At 57.6% G+C, this 19,880-nt stretch overlaps 1 protein-coding gene across 1 annotated transcript in view; it reads right to left on the bottom strand.

Annotated features, from left to right (window-relative positions):
- The window catches only part of LOC104299295 (diacylglycerol kinase beta-like), a 34,109-nt gene that overhangs the window by 4,044 nt on the left and 10,185 nt on the right, over positions 1-19,880 (bottom strand). Inside the window, exons 4-24 of the mRNA XM_054166348.1 lie at positions 18,381-18,546; positions 17,409-17,645; positions 16,465-16,635; positions 16,029-16,078; positions 15,192-15,266; positions 14,977-15,096; positions 13,098-13,215; positions 12,387-12,475; positions 11,818-11,934; positions 11,591-11,689; positions 11,351-11,464; positions 11,192-11,265; positions 10,988-11,062; positions 10,815-10,900; positions 10,497-10,586; positions 9,504-9,664; positions 8,231-8,295; positions 7,464-7,554; positions 2,026-2,227; positions 254-374; positions 105-165 (exon numbers count right to left, since the gene is read on the bottom strand). Of these exons, the coding sequence (XP_054022323.1) occupies positions 105-165; positions 254-374; positions 2,026-2,227; positions 7,464-7,554; positions 8,231-8,295; positions 9,504-9,664; positions 10,497-10,586; positions 10,815-10,900; positions 10,988-11,062; positions 11,192-11,265; positions 11,351-11,464; positions 11,591-11,689; positions 11,818-11,934; positions 12,387-12,475; positions 13,098-13,215; positions 14,977-15,096; positions 15,192-15,266; positions 16,029-16,078; positions 16,465-16,635; positions 17,409-17,645; positions 18,381-18,546 (2,382 nt within the window). The remainder of the gene's footprint in view (positions 1-104; positions 166-253; positions 375-2,025; positions 2,228-7,463; positions 7,555-8,230; positions 8,296-9,503; positions 9,665-10,496; positions 10,587-10,814; positions 10,901-10,987; positions 11,063-11,191; positions 11,266-11,350; positions 11,465-11,590; positions 11,690-11,817; positions 11,935-12,386; positions 12,476-13,097; positions 13,216-14,976; positions 15,097-15,191; positions 15,267-16,028; positions 16,079-16,464; positions 16,636-17,408; positions 17,646-18,380; positions 18,547-19,880) is intronic.

Raw genomic sequence — 19,880 nt, 5'->3', positions numbered from 1 at the left:
TATCCCACCATGCTGCCAGCCCCTGTCTGCCCCAACCCACTGTGTGCCAGCCCCTGCCTGCTCCAGCTGCCCATGGCAGAGCTGCTCCCTACCCATGGACTCACAGTGCAAGATGGCTGCATCCAGGGCTCCCCATCTACCTGCATGGGCAACAGCTTGGAGGTCCTGCAAAGTACAAAGAGAGGGAATTCAGGGTGACACAGGTGCCAGCTTTTGCTGTGGGTGTGTGCTCAGCCAGAATAGGGACAAGTACCTGATGGTGACAGATGAACACTGGGCCAGTCTCTTTCCAGCGCTCTTCAGCCCCGTGTAGATCTGCCCCATCTCCATGGCACCTTCCAGCCCCACCACCTCCAAGAGGTGGTCACTGAGGTCTGCAAGAGAGAGGGATCTGAGTCAGCTCCCCCATTCCCAGAGTCCTCCTGCCTTCTGCCATCACCTTGAAACACCAGTCTGTTTTCAGGGGTGCCCAGGGACAGGGCACAAACTTGAACCTAGGAAGCTCCATCTAAACATGAGAAGGAACTTCTCTAATTTAAGGCTGATGGAGCATTGGACTAGGCTGCTCAGAGATGTGGTGGAGTCTCTGTCTCTGGAGACTTTTAAAACCTACCTGGACATCTTCCTGTGTGAATTCCTCTAGGTGAAACTGCAGGAGGATTGTACTCAAAATCCAGAGGTCCCTTCAACCCCCCAGCATTCTGTGATCCTGTGATCAGGGCCAGCACACTGGGGCTGCTGGCTGCCCTGGAGAGCAGTGGGGCTGTTGGAACAGTGGGGCTGTGTCCTTATGTTCACTGTGCCCCAAGACCACCGAGCTGGGTGTTGGCCAGTGCTGCTGCCCAACATCCCTGCAGCACAAATAATCCTGGTCTGAAGCAGTGCCCAGTGCTACATGGCTCAGGGTGGCAGCCTGGATCCTCACCAGCTCTTTTAACTGCTTGTCTGCAGTGTTGTGTGAAATGGCAGCAGAACCTCTCCCAGCTGCCCTGGGGTACATGAACAGGGGAACCTTCCCCCAGCCAAGATCTGCTCAGGCTCACTGGCCCCTTTTTCATCTCCTCCTGCTTTTCTGGGCCACCAGCAAAGGCAGCCAACCCCAGGGCAATTCACTCATCTCTCACTCTTTCAGGGTTGTCTTTCACTCCTGGTGGAACTCTCCTCAAAAGAAACTTCCTGAGCACCCTCCATGCTCTCCTGTAGCCCTGAAAGCGGGAATGTGCCCAGGTGCCCAGCACTGCTGCCTCTCACCACCCTTTGGAACAGCTTTTGCCCCACTCCCTTCTGCCCATTCCCGCAGACTCACCCAGGGAAGGACAGCTGTTGACAGCCCGGGGTATCTGGCAACACCAGTCCTGGCACCCACCCCCCTGGCAAGGGGGCTTCTTCCCACTCCAGCCCCAGGCAGGGGGATGTGGCAGGTGGCAAACAGGGGTGTTTTGCTGCTTTTTAACCCAGGGCTCTCTGCTGGGAAACCCTGCCAGCACTTCAGGCTGCCCATGACCACAGGGAGTGCTCCAGTGACGGCAGCAGTGGGTGCGAGGTGCTGGCCAGGGCACGGCACGGGTACCATGCCGCTCACAAAACTGCCCAGCCAGGCTGGCAGCACTGTGGCCAAGCCTGGGAAGATGCTTACAAAAGTCCTTGGTGCCAGCTCTGCAGCTCTGCTTCCAGCTCTCCTCAGCAGCAGCTGCTTGTCAGCCCTGCAGGGTGCCCAGCCTAACCCCATCCAGGCATCCCTCGAGCCATGATCCCCAAAGGCTGAGAGGAGAGATGGATGGCAGGACATGGGAACTGCATCCTCCCTGGCCACCATGGCATGGCCAGCCCTGAGAAACGCAGTGCTGGAGCATACCCAAGGCAGGCAGAGCCACCAGCTTGACCAGATCCTTCTTGGGTTTACCTTGGCACCCCAAAAGGCAGTCAACTGCCAGCGATGCCTCCAGTGCTGTTGCCCCAGCGCCTGTGGCCAGAACAACCTGCACACCCCACAAAGCCCAATCACCACCAAGAGCTGCCACTCACCCTGCACACAGAACTTGAGCTCCTTGGCATCAGTGACCACTGTGGCATGCAGCTTCTCCGGTGCTTTCTTGCCCAGCCGGTTGTACCCACGCTGCTTCTTGGTCTCACCCCAGAGGTTGGAGCCTCCATACATGCTGGGGATGTTGAGGATGGCAATGCCCTCCAGGGATGTGTTGCTCAGGTCTAGCAGGGTCCCATCACACTGCCAGGCACATGGGTAGTGTCAGACCATGGCACCCCTGCCTGCTGTTTGCCTGCTGAAGGAGCAGGGCTCCCCAGACATGCTGCTGAGTGGCCCCCAGAGCAAATCTGAGACTTCAGACTACATATTAGGGAGAAATTCTTTAGAGTGAGGGTGGTGAGACACTGGAACAGCTTGCCCAGCGTGGTTGTGGATGCCCCTTCCCTGGAGGTGTTCAAGGCCAGGTTGGACAGGGCCTTGAGCAACGTGGTCTAGTAGGAGCTGTCCCTGCCCACGGCTGGAGGTTGAAACTAGATGACCTTTAAGGTTCCTTTCCAACCCAAACCATTCTATGAATCTATGAACCTGCCCCATACTGGCTGGGTCTGAAGGTGCAAACAAATAGCCCTGTCTGGGCTGACAACTACCACTTCCCCTCTCTTTTGACATTACATTTACTACCTGTTTTGAAAAGCAAGCTCCTGTGAGGCCACATAAAACCTTAGTCAGGCTCAGTGCTGCAACCTCAAATAGGAGGTAATAACTACCTCAGCCTTGCATCCAAGCATCTCCAGCAGGTGCTTTCCCACTTCCCTTTGCTCAAACTGACTCTGAAGAATCAGAAACTTGGCTCAAAACCACACTCAAACCAGTTTGCCTTCAAGTGCAACTTGGAAACTAGAAATGAGGCTGGAAGGAAAGGACAGGGAAGATGTCTGGGTTTGGAGAGAAACCAGAACTTCCTAGAGCTGCTAAGCTGGGCTGTGCTGTCACACAGCTGAAAATTCCCTGTAAAGGGTAAAATAGCTGCTGTCTGTGGCTTCCCCACAGAACTGGAAGCAGTAACCATGGAAATGCATTTTTTTTAACTTCAGATCTTCTTGCTCTCTGAACATGAGCCAGCAATGTGCTCAGGTGGCCAAGGCAGCCAACAGCACCCTGGCCTGGATCAGCAACAGTGTGGCCAGCAGGAACAAAGAAGTGATCATGCCCCTGTCCTGGGCATCAGTGAGGTCATACCTTGAGTACTAGGTTCAGTTTTGGGGCCCTCACTACAAAGATGACATTGAGGTGCTGGAGTGTGTTCAGAGAAGGGCAACAAAGCTGATGAAAGGTCTGGAGAACAGGTCTGGTGAGGAGCAGCTGAGGAACCTGGGGTTGTTCAATGTGAAGAGGAGGTGGCTGAGGGGAGACCTCTTTGCTCTCTACAACTCCCTGCAAGGAGGTTGGAATGAGGTGGGGATTGGTCTCTTCTCCCTGCTATTAGGTGATAGGATGAGAGGAAATGGCCTGGAATTGTGTCAGGGGAGGTTTAGGTTGGAGATTAGGAAAAAATTCCTTGCTGCCAGAGTGGTCAGGCATTGGAACAGGCTGCCCAGGGAGGTGGTGGAGTCACCATCCCTGGAGGTGTTAAAGATAATCGTGGACATGGCACTTTGGGACATGGTTTCACGGCTGTGGTCGTGTTGGGTGGGCAGTTGAACTCTATGGTTGTAGAGATCTTTTCCAACCAAATCAATCCTATGATTCTATGATTCTCATGGTACCCAGACAATACTGGATCCCTTTCTAGATACATCTGGAGGAAGCAGCAGCTTTTCCATTCCACTGTACTGCATTTCCATTCACCTGCACACTTCTGCTCTCTGCCTGCCATTCCATGCTCTCAGACATCAGCACCACTTTTCCCTTGCACTTCGGTGATGTGACAGCATCTCTGCCCTCACCTGCCTTGCTGAGAGGAATGTGAATGGGCTGAGGAACCCCTTGCCACTGCTCTGACTCCAGTTGTTCTCCTCTAGCAGAGAGGGAAGGTCTGGATCTTGTTTTGAAGGTGCTGTCAGTAAGTGCTGAGCATGCCAACCACACATATGCAGAGCTGAGTGTGTGTGCAAGCAAATGTCTCTGTGCTCTGCTCTGCTCTCCCATCTTATTTTTAGCCTCAGGTTGAAAGTAAAAGGCAGAAATCCTCTGGTCTGGGAGTGAAGAGCTGTCTCTCTGAGGCTCCTAAAGGATGTAAATCCCTTCTTTTCCAATACTTTTAAATTCCATTATGATTTAGAATCATAGAACCATTGAGGTTGGAAAAAACCGTTGAGATCATCAAGTCCAACTGCTCCCCTAGAGCTCACAACCCCACCACTACTGCTAAGCCACTGCCACTAAACCACATCCCTCAGCACAACTTCCATGCATCTTTTAAATACCTCTAGAGATGGGGACTCCACCACCTCCCTTGGCAGCCTGTTACAGGCTTTGAGAACCCCTTCTGTGAAGACACTTCTCCCTAATATCCGACCTGAATCTCCCGTGGCACAACTTGAAATCACTTCCTCTTATCCTGTCACTTGTTGCATGTGAGAAGAGACCAACCCCCACCTTACTCCAGCCTCCTTTCAGGGACTTGTAGAGGGCAATGAGGTCTCCTCTCAGCCTCCTCTTCTCCAGAGTAAACAACCCCTCAGCCGCTCTTCACCAGACCTGTTCTCCAGACCCTTCACCAGCTTCATTCCCCTTCTCTGGACACGGTCCAGCACCTCAGTGCCCTTCTTGGAGTGAGGGCCACAAACACGAACCCAATACTCAAGGTGTGAACCTTTATACCAAGAGAAAAGACCCCCAAGCTCCAAGCAGCAGATACTGAGCAGGAGGGCTCTGACTCCGTGTGGGACGGCCTGCACAGCCCACGCCCGGCCCAGCCGGGCACCCCCCTTGCTGCAGGCGTCTTTCCTGCCAGCCTGCGAGGTGGCAGGAAGCAGTCCGCCCCTGGTGGAACGGGAGCGAGCGGCTGTGGGGCTGCCCGAGGGGGTAGGGGTTGGGCAGGAGCCCAGCTGCCCACGCCTGCCCACGCACACACGTGTGGGGAGCGCTCTGTCCCCACGCAGCCCCCCGCTGTCAGCGTGCCAGCGGGGCCACAATGGGCTCTTTGAGCAGGGGCAGCTGACGGCGTGCTGGCAGCGATGCCACGGCTCCAAATTTGCAGCTGGGGAAAAAGAAAATTCATTTCCAGGAGCTGCAGGGGAAGGAGTGCCAACTTCCAACACAAAACTGCCATTTCTCTGCAGGGCTGACAGTTGCCTGGGAGCTGGGGGGGAGGACAGGCTGAGCTTTCAACTTCAAACACTGCGGGGTTAACCCTTTCCTGCCAGCGCAGCGACACCCAGCGCAATCACCACGGCCGGCAGCTTGGCAGGGGGCGTTCGGGCAGCATGTAGGGCATCTCGCCAGGGGCACAGGGCACCTCAGGGCCGTTTCCTCCCCTCCTACTCTGCCCTGGTTAGGCCACATCTGGAGCATTGTGTCCAGTTCTGGACTCTCCAGCTCAGGAGGGACAGGGAACTACTGGAGGAAGTCCAGCTGAGGCCACAAGATGCTGAGGTACCTGGAGCATCGCTGGGAGGAGAAAGGCCGAGAGACCTGGGACTGTGTAGCCTGGAGGAGACTGAGAGGGGATCTTCTCAGCACTCAGCAAAGCTAAAAGGTGGAGGTCAACGGGATGGGGCTGGGCTCTTCTCAGTGATCCCCAGCAATAAGAAAAGGTGCAACAGGCACAAACCAGAACCCAGGAGGTTTCACTGGTACGTAAGGAAAAACTTCCTTCTGTGAGAGTGCCTGAGCCCTGGAGAAGGCTGTCCAGAGAGGCTGTGCAGTCTCCTTCTCTGGAGACTTTCAAAACCTGCCTGGATGCATTCCTGTGCATGCTGTGGGAGGGCTCTGCTTTAGCGACGGGGTTGGTACTGGGTGATCTCTGGAGGTCCTTTCCAACCCCCACCACTCAGTGACTGTGGCCTCCAGCAGCATGAACCTTATCTGTCCCAAAATGCCAGTGTGTGGCCAGTGAAGGGAGTGAGATGGCTGCACCGCTGCTCCTGCCCACCAGCTGCTGAGGGTGCAGCTATTCCCCTCAGGCTTTGGGAAAGATGCAACTCCACACCGAGAAATAGGCTTCAAAGTCCATCTGCCTACGGCCACATGTGCCACACTGCCAGCTCCTCCAGCTCTGCCTTCTCTCTGCCTGCCACTAGTGCCCCTGTGCCCACTGCCTGGTCCCACTTACAGCAGCCCTTTGGTTTGTTTCTCCTCGCCCTCAGGCCTAAGATATAACAGAGTCATTTATGCCAAGATAAGAAGAGGCTGAAGCTCCCAACAGAGGATGAAACCCACGGCAGGAGCGGGAGCAGAGGAATGACAGCACTCCTGGCAACTGTAGGCCCTCCTCCCAGTTCCAATTAAAGGCTGTTCCCATCTCAGCCCACATGGACTGGGAGCAGACGTGGAGTTTGCAAAAGGAATATTCCAGGCATGCTCTCAAATACAGCTGGAAAGCAGGGGAAAATACAAGGCTGTTCTGCCCATAGCTGCCTGACTTAGCAGCAGAGTAGGACACAGAATGTTTTGGGTTGGAAGGGACCTTGAAGTTCATCTAGTTTAAACCCTGCCACCACGAGCAGGGACACCTCTCACTAGCCCAGGTTGCTCAAGGACTCATCCAACCTGGCCTTGAACACCTCCAAGGAGGGGGCATCCACAACCTCCCTGGACAACCTGTTTCAGTGTTTCCCTACCCTCATGGTCAAGAATTTCATCCTAATTTCCCCTTTTCCAGCTCAAAGCCATTGCCCATTGTCCTGCCACTACAAGCCCTGGTGAAAAGTCCCTCCCCAACTCTGCTATAGCCCCCTTCAGGAACTGGAAGGCTGCTCTAAGGTGTTCTGGAGCCTTCTCTTCTCCAGGCTGAACAACCCTAACTCTCTCAGCCTGTCCTCATAAGGGAGGTTCTCCAGCCCTCTGATCATCTTCATGGCCCTCCTCTGGAGCCACTCCAGTATCTCCATGTCCTTCTTGTGTTAGGGGCACCACTGGATGCAGTGCTCCAGGTGGGGTCTCACCAGAGCAGAGCAGAGAAGCAGAATCCCCTCCCTCATCCTGCTCTCACACGTCTTTTGATGCAGCCCAGCACATGGCTGCCTTCTGGGCTGCCAGTGACCATTGCTGGCTTATGATGAGTGTTTCATCAACTGGTACCCCCACGTCCTTCTCCTCCAGACTGCCCTCGAGGCACTCCTTGCCCAGCCTGGATTTGTGCTTGGGACTGACACGGTAGCCACTGCACCCTTCTGCCTCTGTAAGAGGTCAGAGATGCTGTGGCACCCTCTTCCTCAACAGCCTAAAGCTCTGCCCATGAGACCCGTGGACAACATCTCTCAAAAAGTCTCTGTGCTGTGGCTGGAGCCAGGGGCCATGCCAGGAAACCCACCTCCACCTCAACATAGTCATGGAGCTTCTTGCAGGTGGCTGCAAAGGTCTCTGATGTCCCAAATTCGAAGTACCACAGCTTGTTCTTCATCCTGGGGCACAGAAAAGCATCAGCATCTGCTCAGGAGCAGCACATTGCCATAGCTTCCCCCAGAGCCTTTCTGGAGCCGTTGCAATGGGGACATGAGCCATCACAGGGAGGGACCACTGGTGTGCTGTGGGACAGGGGCTGGTCCAGGGAAATGTGGTTCTGACAGCCCACAGAGGAGAAGGATGCAGGTGCTGAGTGGTGCCTCAGCATGGGACAGGGTGCCTCCAGCGGCTCTCAGCAGAGCTGAGCATGAGCTCTGATTCCTTGACAGGGCTGCAGAGCCAGATGCTTGTGTGTCCATCTGGGGCTTTTGCAGCAGGCTTTTCTGAACACGGGGATGGGGGTTGCAAGCCACAACTCATGCTGCCATCACACCACTTCCATGCACCTCAAGCACAGTGGAAGCAAGCTGGGACCTGCTGCCTGCCTTGCCCTGGCTGCCTGGCCTGCTTCTGCCAGTCCTGGAATTCAGTGCTAATTATAAAGCATGAATGAACCTAATTGGGTGTACGGCCAAGCTCCAGCAGCCCACCACGCCGCACGGGTTGAAACGGAGCGCCTTGGACCTCCACCATGCCTGGGCCCCTGCCCACCAGCCACGCCATGCATCAGCACATCCCCTTGCTCTGGTGCTCTCCCACACCCAGCCTTCAGGGAGAACCGTGGGCAGCCCTTACCTGCTGTTGAATTTCTCGGGGTGCTTTTCTCGCATGATGTGAAAACGGTGGGCAATGGAGGCATCCTGCGGGGGGACAGGGCACAGGGACACGCAATGAAACTGTGCCAGGGGAGGGCTGGCTTGGATATTAGGACACATTTCTTTCCTGCAGGAGCGGCCAGGCATTGGAACAGGCTGCCCAGGGAGGTGGTGGAGTCACCATGCCTGGAGGTGTTTGAGAAAGCACGCAGACGTGGCACCTGGCGGTACGGTTTAATGGCCACAGCGGGGTTGATGGCTGGACTCAATGACCTTAGAGGGCTTTTCCGACCTGAACGATCCGGTGATTCCATGACTCGTTTTGAGGACCCTTGAAGCCCTGCTGCTCCCAGGATTGACCCCTGGCACTGGGGAAAGCCCCCATGGCACAGGGCTGCCGTCCTCCCTGGGCTCCCTAACCTCCCTGGGTTAGGAAAACACAGGAGACCACAGGTCTGAGCACCAAAGCGGGGCTTTGCCAATGGGTGCTGTCTCAGCAAAACCTTCAGGTGAGGCCTTCAGCAGACCTCAACCCACCCCTGAGGATCTAACACTCCTTGAACCTCATTTAAGCTCCTTACACACTTGCTTTTCCAACATTTCTGGCTGGGAAGAGAGAGATTCCTTGCCTGCTTATGCATTGATGTGCTGCCATTCCAAGTGCTAATAAACCCAGAAAAACAGCAGGAGCCTGTGAAAAGTTGGAAACGTGACCAAGGAAGAGCAGAGAGGAAGAGTCTCCAGCTTGGGAAGGCTCAAGCTCAAACACTTGAGATTCACCAAACACTTAGAAAAGCTTTTATGGTCACTGGGGAACATCACCAGCCCCTTGTCTCGGAATTAACTTGGGGCTAGCTGGGAAGAGGGCTAAGGATGAGTGTAGGAGGAGGCAGGGAGGGAAGCACAGGGGACTGGCACTCCTTGAGTGCAGCTGCTTGGCTGAATTGCTCCAACGACTTCAGGGCAACCCAGCCATTTCCCACCAGCTGAGTGGGACATGCTCCTAGGAATCCCTTGATCCAGGTGGGTTTGAGGCTGCAGCTGCTGTGGGGACCCAGGTGACCGTTTCCCTGCTTTGCTGGCTTCTGAAACTCTTCCATCCACATCGCCATCTCTAATGGGCCCCAGGGGGCATAGCACAGCGCTGACCTGGGCACTGATTACTACTAGCCCTGTGCTGTTCTCTCCAGCTGAATCGTGGCTGCTGTGCTCTGGGCTGCCTCTGAGACCCATCCCTTTCCTATGGTACTCACCACGCCAATGGAGAAATAGTTGTTGATGATGGTGGATGGGACAGGGTCTCCGTTGGTCTCTCTGTCACTGGGAACGATGTCTATCTGCCAGCGGTCCAGCATGACCTCTGTGCTGTGCTCAATGTCTTTTAGGACCTTCATCAGGTTGCCTCCTTCATAGCCTGTAGGGGAAAGAAGGTGGGCATGGTAGGATGATGAAGGGGAGCACAGCTAGTCTTGCGGGGCTGGCAGTAGTTGGGTGCCAAGCACTCAGGAGAGCCTGAGGCTGCTGCTATGGCACCAGTGAGAGGCCCAGCTCACCCCATGCAGCAGTGGCACAGATTTTGGCTAGTGTCAAGACTCTGCCCCATGGAAAAGGCTGTTGGACAGGACTTGGCTGATGGGAGTTTGGAAAACAGTGGCTGCTTTTTCTGGAAGGGGTTAAAAGCACCATCAGGAGGTACCAAGGCTGAGATAAAGCCCTGAGCCTTATCTAAAGAGCAATGAAGCTGGTAAAGGGTCTCCAGAGAACAGGTCTGGTGAGGAGCAGCTGAGGGAACTGGGGTTGTTTAGCCTGGAAAAGAGAAGGCTGATGGAGACCTTCTGGCTCTCTACGGCTCCCTGAAAGGAGGTTGGAGTGAGGTGGGGGTTGGTCTCTTCTCTCTGCTATCAGGTGATAGGATGAGAGGAAATGGCCTGAAATTGTGCCAGGGGAAGTTTAGGTTGGAGATTAGGAAAAATTTCTTTGCTTCAAAGAGTGGTCAGGGATTGGAACAGGCTGCCCAGGGAGCTGGCAGAGTCACCACCCCTGGACATGTTCAAGAAACGTGGGAACATGGCACTCTGGGACATGGTTTAATGGCCATGACAGCCTTAGGCTGAAGCTTGGACTTGATGACCTTGGAGATCTTTTCCAACTGAAAATGTCCTGTGATTCCATGATTCCCAGAGGTCCTCCCTCACCCAGGATGGCACCTGTTGGGCTACCCCCCAGCAATGCTCACCCAGCCTCACCTCCTCCCCAGCGCAGGCACCTGGCCAGGTCATTGCCTGTTCCCAGGGGCAGGACAGCCACCGGCGGGTGCTTCACCAAGTTGGCCTTGTCTGTAAAGCAATGGGAAAGAGGACTCTGGGCTGAAAGGGCACTTCCCTTGCTCGTCTCTTTGGCCCAAGGGCGAGGATGTCGGCAGGGCCCTCACCCCGCTCTCACCAGAAGCATGCTGGCAGCCTGCATGGTAGCGGGAGGTGGATGGGATGGATAGTGGGTGGATGACATGGGTGGATGGCGTGGGTGGGTGATGCTGTGTGGCACCACAGCTGCTCCTCGCTCACCTATGCAATCCAGGATCCAGCCCACGGTGCCGTCCCCTCCGCAGGCCAGGACACGAAAATCCGGGGTGTCCCGAAAGAAGCTCAGCCTGGAGAGAGCCAGGAGAGACAAGGTGTGACACGGGACAGCAGGGGCAGCGGGAGGGGGCAGAGGACTGGCCACAGCATCTCCGTACCCCGGCGCAGGCCCGCCGCGGTCCAGGTTGTACACTTGGCGTGGGTTGAGCAGGTAGTGGAACTTCCGCAGGACCCTGAGGAGAGCGAGGCGTGGGACACGCTGTGGAGGCACGTGTTCCTCCAGAGAGGCGCTGGGGCAGCCCAGGGGACAAGCAGCCCCTCCCTGCCGTGGGGACGCTCCCCCCAGGCAGGACCCCACCTACCGCTCCCCTTGCCTTCCTCCGCTCTTGGGGTTCACCAGCACCAGGAGGGGGTGCGTCCCAGGCCGAGGGCTGATCTGGAGGGCACAAAGCACTGCTGCCACCGTGGCACTCAGCGTGCCCCCGTGGCACGGCTCACCAGCGGCCCAGCACCCAACCCACCTGGAGTCCTTGCCCATCCACCGTGGTGGAGTTGAACTTGAAGCCCTGGTTGTCCTCAGGGCTGGTGCTGGCAGGGGAGTCGCTCTCCGATCTCCGGCAGTGGGACTGCCTGTCCTTTGGGGGGCAGAGGCAGGGCTGTGTGCTCTGTGCCAGCCAGGCAGTGGCACCGCTGGGGAGGCAGCTTGGCCACGGCCACGTCCCACTGGGACCCTGCCCAGCAGCAAGGAGGGGGCCACTTACCAGGACAACCGGGCAGATGTAGGATGGCAGCAAGATGTGGTCCCGCAGCGGGCCCCCGTCACACTCTGGCTTCACGTGGGAGGCACACTTGTTGTGCAGCTGCAGGGGTCACAGGAAGGGGGATTGGGCAGCGGACACCAGGCCGTTTGGAAGCCCCATCTCAGCCAGCACTGGCTGTGCAGAGGGCATCACAGGGGGCTCCCAGGCTGCCCACACCGGGTACTCACAGTGACTTGGCACCAGACACAATGCAGGCCAGTGATGCCCTGGTAGCACTTGATGCTTTTGTGGCATCTGTCGCACTTGACAGGAGAGTTGCCCTCGATCCAGGTGTGCTGCATCACCTGCAAGACATGGAGGGGGGCACTGTGGGCACAGCACCCACTGGCCCACGGGCACCTCCTCTCTGCTGAGCTGCACTGTGATTTGAGAGGGTGGCTGGCCATGCAGGAATGCTGACTGATCCAAACAAACCCCTCACGTGGCCACCTTCTCCCCCTGCTGCTCCATGCAGCGCAGCAGGGACACCCATCCTATACCAGCAACCACGGCCAACCTTGCAGTTAGGGGTCCCGGTGAGTCCCTAGGGGATGGGGATGGAGCCTGCCCTGACAGGCTCTGGATGTTGGGAATGCTCCTGAGCTGCTGCCCAGGACCTGATGGGAAAATTCCCAGGGGAAAAAGCCATGAGGGATCAGGGCAGAAGATTGATGGCCTAGCTGCTGCTGGTTGTGCTGCCTCGGGGAGGGCTTCTCAGGAGACCTGCTGGTGGGAGACATGCTGGCTGCCTACTCACACTGGTGTTTCTCTTGGATTTCATGTAGGTGCTGATGCAGGAGGCAATATCTTTGGACACACACCTCTCATGGACAGTGTATTTGCAGACTGGCAGGAGAGAAGAAGGTGGTCAGCATTATAGAATCATAGAATCACAGGATCATAGAGTTGTTTTCCTTGGAAAAGGCCTTTAAGATCATTGAGTCCAACCATCAACTCAACACCACCATGGCCATTAAACCCTGTCTCCAAGTGCCACGTCCACATGTTTTCTGATCATCCCCAGGGATGGTGACTCTACAGCTTCCCTGGGCAGCCTGTTCCAATTCCTGACCACTCTTGCAGGAAAGAATTTTTTCCTAATATCCAGTTAAACTTTTCCTGGCCTTTCAGGCTATTTCCTCTCATCCTATCTCATGATATTAGGGAGAAGAGATCAACCCCCACCTCATTCCAAACTCCATTTAGGGAGTTGCAGAGAGCAATGAGGTCTCCCCACAGCCTCCTCTTCTCCAGGCTAAACAACCCCATTTCCCTCAGCTGCTCCTCACCAGGTGTTCTCCAGACCCTTCATCAGCTTTTGTCACTCCCCAGCACAGGCTCTGACTCCTCCCTGCTCACCCTGCAGCACCCACAGGGCTCAGCACTGATGGGAACCTGTCCCCCTCCCTGGAGCACTGGGATGGGGTCGAAGCAGCCAGCCTGGGGGCTGTGATGGGCCACGACTCACAGGAGCAGCAGAGGCCCTGCTTGCGGACCCCCAGCAGCATGGTGCGGCAGAAGTTGCAGTAGGCAGGTTTCTTGAAGTGCTTCAGCCTCCAGGCATGCTGGCCATCATCCTTCACATTCTGCAGGGCAGGAGAGTGGAGGGCAAAGGGGGGAATCACTGCCTGTTCAACCTGACATTTATATCAGCCTTTTGCCCCATGAAAGTCTCCAGCTTGTCACTGGGAGTTCAGTCCTGGGGGGGGATCATGGGCTGCCCCTGTTCCCCTTCTCCCTGGTGTTCCCCTCAACATCCTTCTTATAGGATTCTATGATCCCTGCTGCCTGGCTATGTCCAGCTCCTGGCACTGAGATCCTGCTTCTCATGGTCCCTCAGCATGGTCTGGCCACAGGGATGCTCTGCTGATGGCTGACAGAAAGATGACTCCACATCTGGGGCCAGGCCACCACAACCAGACTTGAGTGCTCTGCAGGCACTGCTTCAAACTCCCCATCTGCTTGAATCTTCCTGCCAGGAAGCCATCCCTCCCACCTCGCCCCCCACCCTTCTGTCAGAAGTGAGCACCACAACAGGCACCGGGGCACAAAACCCTGGACTTTCCCTGCAAGCCATCACCGAGGCCAGGGATGCATTGCTGGGTGTAGGGTGCCCTCCCGTGGTCCCTGCACGCCCTCCACTGCCACCCATCCGTGGTCCCTGCACACCCTCCATCACAACCCACCCATGGTCTCTGCACGCCCTCCATCACCACCCACCCGGGGTCCCTGCACGCCCTCCATCACCACCCACCCGGGGTCCCTGCACGCCCTCCATCACCACCCACCCGGGGTCCCTGAACGCCCTCCATCACCACCCACCCGGGGTCCCTGCACGCCCTCCATCACCACCCACCCAGGGTCCCTGCACGCCCTCCATCACCACCCACCCAGGGTCCCTGCATGCCCTCCATCACCACCCACCCAGGGTCCCTGCATGCCCTCCATCACCACCCACCCGGGGTCCCTGCACGCCCTCCATCACCACCCACCCGGGGTCCCTGCACGCCCTGCACGCCCTCCATCACCACCCACCCAGGGTCCCTGCACACCCTCCATCACCACCCACCCGGGGTCCCTGTATGCTCTCCATCACCACCCACCTGTGGTCCCTGCACACCCTCCATCACCACCCACCTGTGGTCCCTGCACACCGTCCATCACCACCCACCCGTGGTCCCTGCACACCCTCCATCACCACCCACCCGTGGTCCCTGCACACCCTCCATCACCACCCACCCGTGGTCCCTGCACACCATCCATCACCACCCACCCGTGGTCCCTGCACACCATCCATCACCACCCACCCGTGGTCCCTGCACGCCCTCCATCACCACCCACCCGTGGTCCCTGCACACCCTCCATCACCACCCACCCAGGGTCCCTGCACACCCTCCATCACCACCCACCCGTGGTCCCTGCACACCCTCCATCACCACCCACCTGTGGTCCCTGCACACCCTCCATCACCACCCACCTGTGGTCCCTGCACACCCTCCATCACCACCCACCCATGGTCCCTGCACACCGTCCGTCACCACCCACCCAGGGTCCCTGTATGCCCTCCATCACCACCCACCCAGGGTCCCTGTATGCTCTCCATCACCACCCACCTGTGGTCCCTGCACACCCTCCATCACCACCCACCTGTGGTCCCTGCACACCCTCCATCACCACCCACCCGTGCTCCCTGCCTGCCCTCCATCACTACCCACCTGTGGTCCCTGCACGCCCTCCATCACCACCCTCCTCTGCCACTGCTGCCAGCCCCATGTCCTTCCTCTGGGAGCGTGCAGGGCATCTGGATGTGGTGAGGATGGGGCTGATACTCCCCTGCAAGCACTCACCGTCTCCATCCCCAGGAGGACCAGCAAGGGGATGGTGGTCATGCCACCCCGGATCCACTCCTCCAGTGTCACAGTCCCGTCGTGGTCATAGTCGATCTCCTCCATCATGGCCTTCAAGATCTGGAGGAGGTGTGGAACACGATGGCAGGGTGATGCCTCCTACCAGCCTCAGCTGTGCCCCACACACACCAGCTGCTCCCAGTCCCACCACTCACAGGCTTCAGCTCGGCCGAGTCCCACTCCAGATACTCAGCCACGTGCATCATCTGGTTGATGATCCGATCCAGCTCCTGAGCACAGAAAGATGGCAACAGTGCCTGGCACCCAGGGGTGGCTTTGGGCATGAGTAGCCCAAATGTCCAGCCTCACCCCACGCACCACGTCCACGGCCCAGTGCACCCAACGCTGCCCTGAGGCCCCACTCACACAAAGGGCCAGCAACACCCCACCTCTCCGGGGGTGCTGGCTGCTGCTGTCTCCTATCAAAATCTGCCAGAAGATGGAGGGGCAGAGGGTTTCCCCTCAGAAAAGCTGCTCTGACACAACAGATATTTCTTTGCAACGGTTTCAGAGGGAGATGCCCAAAGGACAGGAAAACCACCCCCCGGGGTGGGGGCTGCGCACGACTTTGCATTTGCTGAAGCGCCGTGACCTGATGTGGAGCTGCAGCTGCTGGTGGGTGGATGTTCCCTAGCTGCTGCTGGATGCTGCAGAGCTGGCATGTGTCCCCCAGCCCCACAGTCCAACTCTGCAGTGAATGCTGCTGTCTTCCTCATTGAATCACAGAATCAGTTGTAGAATCGTCGGACTGTTGAGGTTGGAAGAGACCTTTGACACCATCAAGTCCAATCTCTTGCCCAGAGCTCACAACCCCACCATGACTGCTAAGCCACTGCCACTAAACCATGTCCCTCAGCACAACATCCATGTGCCTTTTAAATACCTCCAGGGATGGTGACTCCCAACACCTCCCTGGGCAGCTTTCTCCTTCCTTCCTTCCTCCCTTGTCTTTTCCCTTCCCTTTCCTCCTTCCTCCCCTGAGGAGGGCTTACCGAGCTGTCCAGGAGACCGTTTCCATCGGTATCATAGAGGCGAAACATAACTGCAGGGAGAGAAGCCAGCTGCTGGTCAGAGCCCAGGGGCACTGGGCAGCCAGTGCTCAGTGTTGGAGTGACCAGGGCTGTGGGAAGGGAGTGGCATCACACCAGCTCACCCCAACAAGATATGACCTGAGCCCATAGCAGACTGTGGGATATGGGAGCAAAGCCATGGCCCTGCTGGGTGCCCCACCACTGGACACGGGTGCTGGCAGGCAGGAGATGGTGAGAGGGTTTCCCAAGTGCCTGTAAGGTGTCTGCCACAAATCTGAGCAGGAGCACCAAGCCCTGTGCCTCAACTCGGGCAAATCCATCCCAGGCAACGACTCCAGCTACTGGTCCCCCTCCGTCAGGCATAACCAGCAGCCCACAGCCCCAGGGTCTCACTTACATTCCAGCTTATCCTCTGCCCGTCCCCTCTCCAGCAGGGACAGGTAGCAGACAATGTCCTTCAGATGGACCACCTGGGCCAGGGGGGTGGGCGGCGGCGGGGGAGTGGCTTTCACTGAGCCGTGGCTCTTCCGAAGGCTGAAGGGTAACCTCTTCTCCATGCTCCTCACGCCTGCAGGCAGGGACAGGGAGATGAAGGCCAGGCACAGAGGAACAAGGAGCTGTCCCCAGCTGAGACACAGGGCTCAAAGGGACCCATCTGGAATGGGGTGAGCAAGGTGCAGAGGGGGCAAGGCTGGGTACAGGAGGAGGACTGGTTACACGAAGAGGACACTGGGCTGGGTGCCATCATAAGAGCAGGACTGCACATATGAAGGGGACACTGGGCTGGGTGCCATGGCAGGAGCAGGGCTGGACACTGCCAGCTGGTTCCTGGGGCACAGACCTCTGGCACTGCAGACGTGGGCAGGGTGAGTGGTGGGAGCCCACGTGGATGTGCCTTGCTGGTGCCTAGCACCCAGGCAGAAGGAGCGAGAAACTCGTCTGGCAGCAGTAGCATCTCAGGGGGCTGCCAGGACAGCCCACGCTGGCGGGCGCCCATGCTGCCGGCAGCCTGCAGCAGATGGCTGCTCCTGGCAGAGGGACCCTGCCTAGCACTCCCCTCGTCGGTGCTGGCAGGAGCTGGGCTGGTGGCAGCTGTGACTCACCGCTCCAATCCCCCCTCACTGGGAGCTGCAGCCAGGTAATGGAGACATTGACGGGCAGGGGCTCTGTGGGGTGGCTTCGGTTTGCAAAGCAAAGATGTCAAGACACCAGGAACCCACAGAGTTTGGAAGGTCACCTCCGCTGTGCCAGGTTCCTGACCAGCTGTGCCACCAGCAGTTCCACAGCTTGGGAAACCAGGAAGGCACTGGCACTGCCTGTGTCCCCTCTAGACAAGCTCACCTGAGGACTGAGGGCTGAGCAGGGACCCAGAGATCTTTGAAGAGCCTGAGGAGTTGTGAGCAGAAAGGGTGCCAGTGGTGGACTTCTGGGAGGATGATCTGGACCAGCTGGGAGAGGTGTTGGGGATTGATGCTGGGGTGAGGGACGCTGGCAGTGGCTCAGCTGCATTGCTCTGGCAGCTCTTGGGCTCGGCAGTGTGTCGTCCCAGGGCACTTAGGAGCATTTTCCCATTGATCCCTGCAATGCAGACAGATTCCCCTTGCCAGTGCGACACCAGAGTCCCTGTGCCAGGCAAGCTCCTTACTCAATGAACCCTGCCTGGCTGCCAGTTGTTCACCTGGAGATCCCATTTGCTAATCCCAAAGTAGATTGGCACCCAAGCCCCAGGGCTCTCCAAGGGGCACCGCAGGTAGCCCCTCACCCTCCTGCCTGGTCCAACAGCTACTTGCATGCTTCTGTCCTAGGCTGTCACAGTGCTTGAGACCAGGCAGGTAGGATATGGTCCCCTGCCACCATTCCCCAGCATGGCAACCAAGAACCCCAGGAGGGTTCTCCCTATCCTTTTGCAGGTTACACCTTTCAGCAGATGGCTCAAATCCCCTGGGACCAGGGCTGGGCAAGGCAGAAGCTGGTTGCCTGGCACACATTCCCTGCCCTGGGTGCCCACACTGGTACCTGTGACAGGGGCACAAGCCTGTGTGGATGGAGATGACATCAACAGTGACTCGTCTCTGAACTCTCAGCAGAATCAGCGTAAGGATGCTCTGTGAGTCCCTCCCCCTGGGAAAAGCCCTCTCCACTTTGGTGTGGCACAGAGCCCTGGGGCGCCCATCTGTCTGTGCTGACCCCAATGTCACCCACAGGAGGTGCCACCCCACAACCTTTGTCCCCAGAGGGTGCTGTAGGAGTGAGCCTGACACACTGCTGTGCCACGGCATGCCTGGCTGGGGGGCAGGGGCAGGGCTGGCTCACCAAGGTTGTTGAGCTGTGAGATGCCAGTGCTCTGGCGCTGGGCCTCGGGGGAGGCTTGGCATATCTTACGCCTGAAGGAGGTGAAGAGGTGTTGGCAAAGCTCCTCAGGCACGTCTGCCTCCAGGTAGGTCTTCATGAAGAGGCGAAATCCCTCATAGTCAATAGGCTGGGAGGTGGGGACAGAGGAGAAGGATAGAGGTTCCCTGAGTATGCTGTGGTGGTGCAGAGCTGCTGGCAGTGTTGTGAGCCCTGTGCCCTGGGTCTTCCTCACGGGGCACACCATCTACAGAACCCTCCCCAAAACCGCCAGCTTCCCAGATCTCAGTGGTGGAACATAACCTGAAGGGATCCAGGGGCAGCAGGGCCAGAAATCCCCAGGTCTGGCTGGAGGAGTGCAGCAGGGCCAGGCCAGTGGTGTCTGAGTCAGAGATGGGAGCTGCAGGAGCTGGGACAGGAGCTGGGGGGTGGCAGGGCAAGGAAGGGCAGAGCTGCAGCAGGACAGGATTCACCGGTGGCAGGCTGCAGCCAGCTTGCCTGCCTGGGGGTCTGCAGACCCCTGCATGGTGGGCAGCTCACTGCAAGGGCAGCAGGCACTGATGGGTACTCATCTCTGGGCAAACAGCTGAGGAACTAAACACAGACCTTCTAGCATGGCCAAAGAAGGCTGGGGGTGTTGGAGGCAGAAGATCTAACAAGCAGTGCCCAAGAAGTCTCCTGCCTTCCCAGGGCAGGGCACGGAGCAGTAGGATCCTCTGGTCCATCCCCTAGCACTTGGGGGCCATCATTCTCCTGAGGTTCTTCACCTCCTCCTTCCCCACTGAGCATCCCCATCACATCCAGACGTTGCTGCCCCGATGGTTTTTGTGCCTTGGCTGCAGCAAGGGTCCTGTGGTGCCCCTGAAGAGCAAGGTAGTTTTGCTGCCCCTCGCCACTGCATCCAGCCCTCTGATTTTTCTTGGTTTAGCCTCTTTTCTGGTGATTATGGCCCCTGTGAAAGGCTCTCTCCTGCTGGCACACTAAGAGCTCTCTGAAAGCATGGCTTGGAATAAACAACCCAGCTTTCCCCAGGCGAGAGCACAAAGGCACAGGGCAGTCCCTTGTCCCCACGCCAGCAACAGCAAATTCATTTGCTTTTGGAGGAGAGAGAAAATCCCTCTCAGCTCTTGACTGGCAAGCAGACGCCCCAGAATGCTCTCAGCAAGACAGCCAGCAGCCAGCATGGGATGGCAGCATGGCCATGGGGTCCTGGCAGTGCCACTGGGATGTGGTGGGATGGGCTCACAGCAAGCCTGGTCCCCAAGATGGCCAGGGGCAATGCAGCTGGAACATGCTCCCATCTGTGAGAGCATCCTTCCCAGTCCCAGCAGCAGAGCCATGGTGAGGAGCAAACATCCAGCCAGCCCTGCCTTCTTCCAGCTGCTTTCAGCTGGGGAATGTGGGCTGGGGGAGCTGGGGGGTCAGGGAGCTGCCAGCAGATTGGAGGCAGGCTGGAGGGGACAG

This window comes from Dryobates pubescens, chromosome 13 (assembly GCF_014839835.1).
Source record: "Dryobates pubescens isolate bDryPub1 chromosome 13, bDryPub1.pri, whole genome shotgun sequence".
Classification (NCBI taxonomy): domain Eukaryota; kingdom Metazoa; phylum Chordata; class Aves; order Piciformes; family Picidae; genus Dryobates; species Dryobates pubescens.
Note: the sequence above shows the minus strand (reverse complement) of the source record. Positions and strands in the feature narration are given on the sequence as shown.